Source organism: Microcaecilia unicolor, chromosome 3, assembly GCF_901765095.1.
Source record: "Microcaecilia unicolor chromosome 3, aMicUni1.1, whole genome shotgun sequence".
Lineage (NCBI taxonomy): Eukaryota > Metazoa > Chordata > Amphibia > Gymnophiona > Siphonopidae > Microcaecilia > Microcaecilia unicolor.
The window spans coordinates 301,806,545-301,819,411 of record NC_044033.1 but is presented as its reverse complement, the minus strand read 5'-3'; the positions used below and the strand labels follow the sequence as shown (position 1 = coordinate 301,819,411).

At 49.6% G+C, this 12,867-nt stretch overlaps 1 protein-coding gene across 2 annotated transcripts in view; it reads left to right on the top strand.

Moving 5' to 3' along the window:
• Positions 1 to 12,867, top strand: part of LIMA1 (LIM domain and actin binding 1) — a 356,250-nt gene that overhangs the window by 175,539 nt on the left and 167,844 nt on the right. For both annotated transcript variants that reach the window (XM_030198238.1, XM_030198236.1), the window contains exon 5: positions 1,103 to 1,187. In XM_030198238.1, the coding sequence (XP_030054098.1) occupies positions 1,103 to 1,187 (85 nt within the window). The remainder of the gene's footprint in view (positions 1 to 1,102; positions 1,188 to 12,867) is intronic.

Genomic DNA, 12,867 nt, shown 5'->3' with positions numbered 1-12,867 from the left:
CCGAGTTCCAGGCCCCCCTTCTGTCCGAGGTGCAGGCCCCCTCCCTCCCTCCCTCTCTCTCCTCTCCTCTCCCTCCCTCCCTCTTCTCTCCGACCCCTCCGAGTTCCATGCCCCCTCCCTCTCCTCCCCAGCGTGTTCCATGCCCCCCTTTCCTCGGAGTGTGTATGTTTGAGAGAGAGTGTGTGGGTGAGAGATGGAGTGTGTATGTGAGAGAGAGAGAGAGGGACAGAGAGTGTGAGTGTGTGTGTGAGTCTGTGTGTGAGAGAGAGTGTATGTGAGAGACGGAGTGTGTGTGTGTGTGAGAAAGTGAAGCCTTGAAGCATTCGTGCGCACTGTAAGGCTCCATCTCCTCAATTGACGACACGTAGTTCCGGAACGTTGCAGGAATGCTTCAAGGCTTGAAGGCTTCACTTTCTCGTCTTTAGAGCGTTGGAGGTGCGTTTTATTATATAGGAAATGGCAGGTTCCACTCCATTTCCTTTGGAAGTGGAGGACGAGCACAGTGCTAAGATGTTAAAGGTCCTGGACTACGAGTCTCATCCTAGAGAGGCTGTGACGGTTCCGCTTCATGAGGTCTTACAGGATGTTCAAGTGAAGAATCATAGGCCTGCTTGTCTTTGGAGAAAGCGAAGATACTTACCTGTAGCAGGTAGTGTCCAAGGACAGCAAGCCTTATATTCTCACATACTCTCCCACCTCCCTTTGGCGTTGTCTTCTCTTTTCTTTTATGCTCTAGTATTGTACTGGTGGTCCTGTGTTCTGGTGGGCGGGAGGGCATTTGTGCATGTGTGGTGTAGCGTGACTCGTGCTCCAAAGAGCTTTGTAAAAGCTTGTCACAAGCTCCGGACTGGGCAGTGCAGATCGTGTTTCCACATATGAGAATATAAGGCCTGCTGTCCTTGGAGAATACCTGCTGTGGGTAAGTATCTTCATTTTTTGGGTGTTAAAAGTGAACATTTATTATTTTACTGCACTTTTAAAAAATTTTGAATTTTGACCAAATGTTTGTGTATTTCTCTCAAAGATCTGTATCTTTCATAAAGAGAGATCATGTATGACGATGAGCAACTGTATGATTTGTGTGTGTGTTCTTTTTTTTCAGAGTCCTCGAGAATCTGACAGGATGGGTATCAGAAGGAAGATTTCTGAAAATAGCCTTTCTTCAGAAGACCTGGATGGCAGTCTAGGTAAGTGGGATTTAGAGTTCAACATTTTTTATTGATGACAACAGCATAATGTACTTCCCAGATCCAGCAGATACAATACCGCCAATAGCAAAAAAACACAACATAAAGAACAATAACAAGATCTGTCATCAACCGTTTTAACAGATTTTTCCCTCCCCTCCCTACCACCCCAACCCTACCAACCCCTCCCTCCTTAACCGAGAGTCCCCATCATATCAGTTCATATGCCAGAACAACTATCAGAGTTATCTACAAGGGTATATCATTAAGTAGGAGGCTGCGTGCCCAAGGAGAAAGACTGTGTATAAAGGGCTCCCAAACCATCCAAAACCACTTCTTCCACTTTTGCTGTCAAATAAGCAGAGCGGGCTTTTCAGGTGCACAACATCTGCAACGCATGCTGCCAGTGCCACTGAGTAGGAGCATCTCCTCCACACCAAGTCTGCAAAATACACTTCACCCCCACCACGTATGTTTTATATAGGAAATTGCGTTGTCCTTTGGTCAAAAGTCCCCTATATTGTACCACCCCCAGTACAAAGCTGGAAGGAGCAAAATTGGAGGGCAAAAGAAACAGTGTATTGGCAAAAAGAAATATCTGTTGCCAATAATCTCTTGTGGCTGGACAAAACAATAAAGCATGTGAGAGGGTATTTTCTTCCATCCCACAGTTTCCACATTGCAAAGAAGTTGCACACAGAGCATGAAATGCTTGTCTCGGAGAAAAATATGCTCAGGTAAGAAGTCGATACAGGCATTCCCTATATCTTGCATTATAAACAATTCGTGGAATAAGTCATAACATGGCAAAAAATCTCTCCTCTCCTACAAGGAATCCTAATTCCACTGTCCACCTCGCCACTATCGGGGCATAGGAGTGCTTGGGCTTCAACAATGTAATTGCCTTGTGAAAATAGGCCACTGACATTTCGTGTCACCTGAGTGGATGTAAAAAAAAAAGATTGCAAGCGAGTCACTACTCCCACTACGCATCCTACATAAGTACATAAGTAGTGCCATACTGGGAAAGACCAAAGGTCCATCTAGCCCAGCATCCTGTCACCGACAGTGGCCAATCCAGGTCAAGGGCACCTGGCACGCTCCCCAAACGTAAAAACATTCCAGACAAGTTATACCTAAAAATGCGGAATTTTTCCAAGTCCATTTAATAGCGGTCTATGGACTTGTCCTTTAGGAATCTATCTAACCCCTTTTTAAACTCCGTCAAGCTAACCGCCCGTACCACGTTCTCCGGCAACGAATTCCAGAGTCTAATTACACGTTGGGTGAAGAAAAATTTTCTCCGATTCGTTTTAAATTTACCACACTGTAGCTTCAACTCATGCCCTCTAGTCCTAGTATTTTTGGATAGCGTGAACAGTCGCTTCACATCCACCCGATCCATTCCACTCATTATCTTATACACTTCTATCATATCTCCCCTCAGCCGTCTCTTCTCCAAGCTGAAAAGCCCTAGCCTTCTCAGCCTCTCTTCATAGGAAAGTCGTCCCATCCCCACTATCATTTTCGTCGCCCTTCGCTGTACCTTTTCCAATTCTACTATATCTTTTTTGAGATACGGAGACCAGTACTGAACACAATACTCCAGGTGCGGTCGCACCATGGAGCGATACAACGGCATTATAACATCCGCACACCTGGACTCCATACCCTTCCTAATAACACCCAACATTCTATTCGCTTTCCTAGCCGCAGCAGCACACTGAGCAGAAGGTTTCAGCGTATCATCGACGACGACACCCAGATCCCTTTCTTGATCCGTAACTCCTAACGCGGAACCTTGCAAGACGTAGCTATAATAAGATGGGACACATAATGGGCAATCTGAAAATAAGCATAAAGATTACCCGTATGCAGAGACAAGGTGCCCACAACACTTCCATAGTGTTTAAGAGCACCTGCGTCACTCAACATATCCGCCACACATAAATATCCATGTCTGCCCCAATGCTGAAACACTAAAGAGTCTAATCCCGGGGTAAATGCCAGATTCCCTTTCGAAACCCTGCAGAGTCGGACTCTCGTTGATTCTACTTTTTAGGAAATTGTGTTTGAGCAGAGTTGGACCTATGGCGAGCTTACCCGGTTTGGAAGACAGCTGACTGACATGCGAATTGGACTTTTTATAAGTCTGGCTTGAATAACATCATTAGGGCGGATCATTGTTTATGGACATGGACAGAATTGAACCGATGAGTGGAAGCAGCTGGTTTAGTTGAACTACAGCTTTGATACAATTATATGGGAATTTTCCTTCATTGATCGGGAGTTCGTCTGTTTGATCTGAGGCCCCTCTGACTTCATAACACTAAGTGCCTTTATCCTATTTATATATAGAGGATAAGAAAATGCAAATGATATATAAGCTATTTAGTTAGCTATATTATAGCACTTTTATGTTTTGTGCACATGAGGTCATTGGAAATCTGTGATGGAACTGATCTATCAGTAGCCAATATTGGCAGAGGGTGCATGCCGTAGGAAAGTTTGATAAGTATTATAGCACGGGGGTGCATTTGCAAGTATAAAAATTATATAAAAACGTATTGAGAAGTTTGTGATTGAGATGCTTGTCCACCCTTAGAGACGTAAAACACTTTGTGTAGTCTCGTTTGGGTGAGTTTATACTCTGAGATCTCTCCTTTTATCCAATTATATATAACACCTGCTGAGTTGGTATACTCCTGGGTCAATTCTTTCACTGACATTGTTTCCATTATATCATACCCTGGTTTGTATGATTGGAGATTCCCTTCTATAGGCAGAAAATCCATTGAAAAAGCTATGTAATGCCAATAAGTAAGTAAAGTGATCCAAGCGGCCCGCATAGATTTTAACAGGACATTATTTCGCACAGACCTAGACAAATCTGTCCCCTGTGCATGTAAGAGATAATGAGGGTGCAAGGGATGGAACAGTGCCTTCTCCATTGTCCAGGGAGTATAAACTTCAGTTTCCAATACCCAGTCCTGTAAATGTCGAAGCAGACACTCCACATTATATTGATGAATATTAGGAATCCGTATGCCTCCCACCATCCAGGGCCCAATTAAAAAGTCCATACCTAATTTGGTTTTTCGCCCATTCCAGAGAAATATACCCATCATGTGATTCAACGCCCTTATATCCATTTTTCAAAAGCCACATAGGGAGCTGTTGCAGAACATACAGCCACTTCGGAAGTGCACCCAAAGGGTATCCGCAAAAGTTGATATTTTAATCACTTCCCTCCCCACCCTCACCCCGACTATCAGAATTAGCCAAAATTTCTCTTACCAATAGATCGAGTGAAAAGAAACCAATGGAGACAACAGGCAGCCCTGTCTCGTCCCTCTACCAACTGAAACTGCAACGAAACTGATTCATTAACCAATAATGCTGCTCTGGGAGCAGAATATAATGTTCTCACCGCATCAAAAAATCAACCTTGAATGCCATATATCTCAAGAACTTTAAACATAAAGGGCCATGCCACTCGATCAAAAGCTTTTTCTGTGTCAAAGCTAATAAGAAGTGTGGGCTCACTACGGGATTGAGCAGCCTCCAAAGAAACCAAGATCTGCCTAATAATTTTAACGGCATGACAATCCTGCACAAACCCCACCTGCAGTGATGCAATGACATCTGGCAAGGTCCTAGCCAGCCTCTGGGCCAGAATCTTGGCCAATATCTTAGCCTCAAAACAGAGAAGTGAGAGAGGCCTATATGAACCAGGTTTAGGAAGCACCACAATATGAGCTAATGTCAACGCTTCGGCGAGCCGTTTAGATGCAATAAATTCATTAAGCAGGCCGTAAGAGGTTGGGCAATGTCCGTTACCAAGAGTTTATAAAATTCTGCTCTGTATCCATCTGGTCCAGGCGCCTTAAGCTACTCTGTATAGCCCCCACCACTTCATCCTCCCCAATAGGAGAATCAAGAGAGTCCAATTGCGTCTGCATGAAGGTGGGCAAGTCCAGATTAGATAAATATGTATCTAGGTCCAAGTCCCCACTATACAACTTTCGATAAAATCCCATAAAAATATCAGTAATCCCCTGAGTATCATGAATCCTTCCCCCTTCAACGCCAGAATGGTAGACTAGGTTCGGGTGGTCGTACCAAACGTGCCAACAATCTCCCACTTTTATCCCCGTGTTTATACAGTTGATATTGGTAATAAACAGCAGATTTCTTATCCCTCTGATGTAATAGTTCATTAAGTGCAGCTTGAGTGGCCAAGAATTGCTCATTATGATCCGAGCGCCGAGCCAACCTACAAAAGGCCACCAATTTTTTCTCAATCTGAATGGCCCTATCTCGAGCCTTCAGCTTGGTCGCACAATACGCTATATCATCTCCTCTTTAGCCATATCCCAGAACAAAACAGGATCTTCCTTATGAGCAGCATTAAAGGTTTTATACGCCTCCCATTTATTCTTAAGATAATCCGGGAATTGGGGATCAGTATAAAGATCAAGTGGAAAACTCCACCGAAACATCCTGCAGTCATCTCCTCTGCTACGATACTGTAACCACACCATAGCGTGATCCAAAACTTCTGCTTCCCTATCATCAAGCCGATCAATCCATAGACTGGTGGGTTGTGGAGATAGAGAGCAATCTTTTGCCTCCCTATATGTGGTCATGTGCTGCCGGAAATTCCCCAGTATGTTACTAATACTACTATTTAGTATTTCTATAGCGCTACAAGGCGAACGCAGCGCTGCACAAACATAGAAGAAAGACAGTCCCTGCTCAAAGAGCTTACAATCTAATAGACAAAAAAAAAATGTAATCAAATCAATTAATGTGAACGGGAAGGAAGAGAGGAGGGTAGGTGGAGGCGAGTGGTTACGAGTCAAAAGCAATGTTAAAGAGGTGGGCTTTCAGTCTAGATTTAAAGGTGGCCAAGGATGGGGCAAGACGTAGGGGCTCAGGAAGTTTATTCCAGGCGTAGGGTGCAGCGAGACAGAAGGCGCGAAGTCTGGAGTTGGCAGTAGTGGAGAAGGGAACAGATAAGAAGGATTTATCCATGGAGCGGAGTGCACGGGAAGGGGTGTAGGGAAGGACGAGTGTGGAGAGATACTGGGGAGCAGCAGAGTGAGTACTTTTATAGGTTAGTAGAAGAAGTTTGAACAGGATACGAAAACGGATAAGGGAGCCAGTGAAGGGACTTGAGGAGAGGGGGGTAGTATGAGTAAAGCGACCCTGGCGGAAGACAAGACGGGCAGCAGTATGTTCTCTATCTCAGTAGGTGTGTGGTCACACAGCAGCAGCTCTGGCTAGGTCTCCAAGCCTAATTGTTTAGGTTTTGTTGAGTACCTGGGGTTGAGGGCTCTTCGTGAGCAAGTGCAAATCTGGTGGTGCCAGGTCCCTCCTTTTCTCTCCCCTCCCGCTGGCTCCGTTAAAAAAAAAAAAAAATGTTAAACGTTCAAAAAGGACTTCCATTTGCAGCTGCTCACTGGAACAAGTTGTCGCTGCTCGGAGCAAGAAGCAGGTAATTTTTACCTTTTACTAGCGGGCAGGGGGTTTTCCGAACGGTCTCCACGTGGCTATGGGCGCGGATGGCAAGGATGCGAAAAGACGCTCCCCAGAACGCGTTCGCACGCCTAGCTTGAATCGGGGGGATCGAAGGTAGAGTCACCTTTTTTGGGCGCCCTTTCGGAACCGGGAGAGTTCACCGGTTTTTCCTCCGGCGCGGCGGCCTTTCCCGCCTTAGGCGCCCATCCCCCGCTGGCCGCCCTCCCGGTCGTGAACGGCCACGTGGCTCAGTCGGCTTCTTCTTGGGCTGCCCTCGAGATGGGAGACGTTAACAGCTTGGTCGCCCTTGAATCGGGCGACAGTAAGAAGTCGGCGAAATTAAAACGCCCTTCTTCCCGCGCGGCTCCTTCTCGGAGTTTCGCGCCAGACGCCATTTTGGACGCGCAACACGCCTCTCCCCCGCTACTGGGAGCGCAGATGGAGGGCGCCTCTAGGGCCACGGCACAGACTGCAGAAATGCACAGACTGGGGGGTTTCTCCCCTGAGTTCATTTTGCTGCTGCATCAGGCCTTTCTTATGCAGAACACTGCACCTGCACACCCCTCTGATCGGGGTGATGAGGCCTCTATGCTTAAGGGATGAAGCTAACAAAAAAAAAAAAAACACTTAACAAAACAGCACCACTCGCAACGAAAAGAAATAAAAAAACTGTGCCCCTTTTTAATGATGAACTACTACACAAAAAACTGTGCAGGAAACTTGAACATGGACCAAAAACAAAACAAGACATAAAACCATATGGAGAAAAGCTATAAAAATACACAAATAGCATAAAGGTAAATGGGACTTGATTATAGTGCTTTTCTGTAGGTTTTTTTGAGTGGAGGAGTAGCCTAGCGGTTAGGGTGGTGGACTTTGGTCCTGGGGAACTGAGGAACTGAGTTCGATTCCCACTTCAGACACAGGCAGCTCCTTGTGACTCTGGACAAGTCACTTAACCCTCCATTGCCCCATGTAAGCCGCATTGAGCCTGCCATGAGTGGGAAAGCGCGGGGTACAAATGTAACAAAAATTAAATTAAGCGCCCTCGGGTGGATCTTCCACCCTCGGGGGACTCGGTCTCCTCTGATGTGGATGACGGCAACGTGTCTGAGTTCTCCCAGAGATCCTTAGCGGAATCAATGGAAGAGACTGATCCTCGCTCGGATGGAGCGGACGACCCCTCTGCAGCGCGGCTTTTTCGCTCAGAGGATTTGCCCAACCTGCTTGTGCAGGCCATGAGCATTTTGAAGATTGCCTCTCCGGAGGAAGGCTCTCTCTCAGCCTCTACTGGCTCCGCCATTATGCTGGGAACGAAGCACCCGCCTAGAACCTTCCATGTTCATGAAGCCATGCAGACCTTAATTTCAGCGCAATGGGATGCCCCTGAGGCGAGCCTGAAAGTAGCCAGGGCTACTGAGGGGGAACGGGAAGCCTTTGTCTGGCCCACGGTAGATTCCTTAATCACTGCCGTGACTAAGAAAATGGCGCTGCCGGTGGAAGGTGGCACTGCCCTGAAGGACGCCCAAGACAGGAGAATGGAGGCGGCCTTAAGGTCGTCCTTTGAGGCGGCCGCTCTGAGTTTGCAAGCCTCGGTTTGCGGCTCCTATGTGGCTAGGGCGTGCCTGATTGTTTTGCAGCGGGCTTCCCCCTAGGACCCTTCCTGGAGGGTGGAATGGCCGACCCTGGAGTCGGGTTTGGCCTACTTGGCAGACTTGCTGTATGATGTTTTGAGAGCCTCGGCCAAGGGTATGGCTCAGACAGTCTCTGCGCGGCGGTGGCTCTGGCTTAAGCACTGGTCTGCTGACCATGCCTCTAAATCTCGCCTAGCCAAGTTGCCTTTTAAAGGCAAGCTGCTCTTTGGGGACGAGCTGGACAAGATCGTGACGGAGCTCGGCACGTCCAAGGGCAAGAGGTTGCCGGAGGTCAGGGCTCGGGCCGGCAGTGCCCGTCCTGGTCCCTCTAAGGGCCGATTCCAGGAAGCCCGTCGGTATCGCCCGGGCAAGTCGGCCTCCTCTGCCTCCGCTTCCTTCAAACGGAACTTCTCCCCCAAGCAGCATTCCTTTCGTAGGGACCGCCGCCCCCGAGGTTCGTCCACCGGCCCGCCCCCAGGGTCGCGTACCCAATGACGGGGACCTGGTCCATGGCCCAGTGCAGATAAGAGGAAGGTTGTCCTCGTTTCTGGGCGAGTGGACCAGGGTAACTTCAGACGCTTGGGTTCTGGAAGTCATCAGAGACGGCTACAAGCTAGAGTTCTGCCAACCCCTAAGAGACGGGTTTGTAAACTGTCCTTGCAAGTCTCAGGTCAAAGCAGCTGCCGTGCAGCAGACTTTGAGGAACCTGATCCGCCTGGGCGCGGTGGTCCCGGTGCCAGTAGATCAGCTTGGCAAGGGGCGCTACTCCATTTACTTTGTGGTGCCAAAGAAAGAAGGATCTGTTCGGCCTGTTCTCGACCTCAAGGGAGTCAATCAGGCCTTGAAAGTTCGGCACTTCCGGATGGAGACCCTCCGCTCCGTAATAGCTGCGGTGAAAAAGGGAGAATTCCTGGCCTCCCTGGACATCAAGAAAACTTACCTACATATTCCCATCTGGCCGCCTCATCAGCGCTTTCTGCGCTTTGCAGTGCTGGGCCGACACTTCCAGTTCAGAGCCCTCCCGTTCGGGTTGGCTACGGCTCCGCGGACCTTCTCCAAAGTAATTGTGGTCATCGCGGCCTTCCTCCGCAACGAGGGAGTGCAAGTCCATCCCTATCTGGACGACTGGCTGATCCGAGCCCCTTCCTATGCGGAGTGCGGGAGAGCTACAGACAGGGTCATTACTCTTCTGAGCTCCCTGGGATGGATCATCAACTGGGAGAAAAGCCAGCTGCGCCCGACTCAGTCCCTGGAGTATCTGGGAGTTTGATTCGACACCCAAGTGGGCAGAGTATTCCTGCCGGACAACCGGAGCGTCAAGCTTCAGACCCAGGTGGGCCAGTTCCTAGCCTCCTCTACTCTTCGGGCTTGGGACTATGTACAGCTGACGGCCACGATGGAGGTAGTGCCCTGGGCCAGGGCTCATATGAGACCACTACAGCGCACTCTTCTGCGGCGGTGGACTCCAGTCTCGGAGGATTACGCCGTACGCCTTCCTTTGGATCCAGCGGTGCAAAAGGCGCTGAGCTGGTGGCTGAGGCCAGGCAAGCTGTCCGCAGGAATGCCTCTTACGACCCCGGAGTGGGTTGTTGTCACGACGGACGCCTGCTTGACGGGCTGGGGAGCCCACTGCCTGGGACGGACAGCGCAGGGGCTCTGGTGTCCTGCAGAGACAAAATGGTCCATCAACCTCCTGGAGCTCCGAGCCATTTGGTTGGCGCTTCTAGAGTTTCTCCCGGTACTGGTGCTGAGGCCTGTACAGGTCCTGTCGGACAATGCCACGGCTGTGGCCTATGTCAATCGCCAGGGAGGTACCAGGAGCGCCCCTCTAGCCAAGGAGGCCATGAAGCTATGCCTGTGGGCGGAAGCGAATCTGGAACAGCTGTCGGCGTCCCACATTGCGGGAGTCATGAATGTCAAGGCGGACTTTCTCAATCGCCATACCTTGGATCCCGGAGAGTGGCAACTGTCTGCTCGGGCGTTCTTGGACATCACGAAATGCTGGGGCTGGCCGAGCCTGGATCTGATGGCGTCCTCAGCCAATTGCCAAGTGCCACGTTTTTTCAGCAGAGGACGGGACCCTCGATCTCTGGGAGTCAATGCTCTTCTCCAGCATTGGCCGGCACAGGAGCTTCTCTACGTGTTCCCGCCCTGGCCCATGATGGGCAGGGTGCTAGGCCGGGTGGCAAAGCATCTGGGCCGGGTGATCCTGGTGAGTCCGGATTGGCCCAGACGTCCCTGGTATGCGGACTTGGTCAGACTCTCGGTGGACGGCCCTCTGCGGCTGCCAGCGGAGCGGGGCCTTTTACATCAGGGTCCCGTGGTGATGGAGGATCCCTCCCCCTTTGGTCTTACGGCCTGGCTCTTGAGCGGAAGCGGCTGAGGAAGAAGGGCTTCTCAGACAAGGTCATCGCCACTATGCTGAGAGCGAGGAAGCGCTCTACTTCTACCACTTACGCCAGGGTTTGGCGTACCTTTGCGTCATGGTGCGAGGCAGGCTCTATATCGCCCTTCACTGCTCCAATCTCTTCAGTGTTGGCGTTCCTGCAAGAGGGGCTGGAGACAGACCTGTCGCTCAGTTCGCTGAAAGTCCAGGTGGCGGCTCTAGCTTGCTTCAGGGGTCGTCTGAAGGGGGCTTCCCTGGCTTCACAGCCAGATGTGGTACGCTTTCTCAAAGGAGTTAATCACCTGCGCCCCCCTCTGCACTCGATAGTGCCTACGTGGAATCTCAATCTGGTACTACGGACCTTGCAGAAGCCGCCCTTCGAGCCCTTGCCAAGGGCATCGCTGAAGGACCTGACGTTGAAAGCAGTCTTCCTAGTGGCTATCACATCAGCCAGAAGAATTTCCGAGCTCCAGGCGCTCTCGTGTAGAAAACCGTTCCTGCGATTCACTGAGGCAGAAGTATCGATTCGCCCAGTGCCTTCCTTCCTGTCCAAGATTGTTTCTCGATTCCATGTGAATCAGCAGCTTTACCTATCCTCCTTTCGTAGGGAGGATTACCCAGAGGAGTACCCTGCGCTCAAATACCTGGATGTTAGACGGGTCATCATCAGATACTTGGAAGTGACCAATGATTTCCGGAAGTCGGATCATCTGTTCGTGCTGTTCGCAGGCCCTCGTAAGGGTCTGCAGGCATCTAAGCCTACAGTGGCACGTTGGGTCAAGGAGACGATCGCGTCAGCTTATGTGGCGGCGGGGAAGATTCCGCCTATTCAGCTGAAGGCACACTCTACTAGAGCACAAGCAGCCTCGATGGCGGAGTCCAGATCTGTCTCCTTGGAAGAGATTTGCAGAGCGGCTACTTGGTCGTCGGCTCATACCTTCTCACGACATTACCGCTTGGATGTGGCTGCTCAGGCCCAGTTTGGGGCTTCAGTGTTGCGTTCAGGGATTTCCATGTCCCGCCCTGGGTGAGTACTGCTTCGGTACGTCCCACCAGTCTATGGATTGATCAGCTTGATGATAGGGAAGGTAAAATTATGTATCATACCTGATAATTTTCTTTCCCTTAATCATAGCCGATCAATCCATAGCCCCTCCCAGGTATCTGTATTGTTTGTGTTCTGGTTATATTTCAGGTTCAAGTTCAGTCTTCATTTCCTGTTCACGAGGACTTCGTGTTCAAGTTCTTCCAATTGAAGTCTCTTCGAGTTGAGACGATTTTGTGTTACAGTGAGCTGCTGCTTCCTCTCCTCCCGTTTCGGCGGTGGCTGGATTGATAACTAAATTATGCCGGCGCTCCCTCCCGCTTCGTGCGGCTGTAGGGTAGCTTTGTATCCCTCCCGCCTCGGTGGTGTTAGGGTAAGCCAGCTCCTCCCGCGGTTGCAGTAGCAGGATTAGCCAGTTCCCCCCGCATCGGCGGGTGTGGTTTCCCGGCCACCGCCCCGGCGGTGGTGCGCTGGAATATTTCCCCTCCCCCGCTTCGGCAGTGGTGAGCTGGACAGAGTGTGGGTGTAATTCTCTAAGTGCTGAGTCCTGCGGATGGAGCTTTGATATCGACATACTGGGGAATTTCCGGCAGCACATGACCACATAGAGGGAGGCAAAAGATTGCTCTCTATCTCCACCTGCTGGTAGATGGACACAACCCATCAGTCTATGGATTGATTGGCTATGATTAAGGGAAAGAAAATTATCAGGTATGATACATAATTTTACCTTCTATCTCCGCTTCTAGAATTTCTGAAGAAAAAATCTGATCTATCAAGTCTATTCTGAGGTGTGTCATATGTGCCCTAGAGAGGTTGGTATAATCATGTTCAGTAGGATTTAACAGTCTCCACACATCTACCATAGTCCAAAACCTCACACAAAAAGACACCCCTTTAGTCTTATTTGCCGTCTGGTGACAGGGATTATGAGATCTGTCCCAGTCCGGGTCCACAACAATATTGACCCCCCCACAATTCTAGGATGAGATGAAAAATGATGAAGTTGTGACATTACTTGCGTATAAAAAGATTTCCTATAGTCATTGGGGGCATAAACGTTACACAAGATCATAGACCGACTATCAGTAA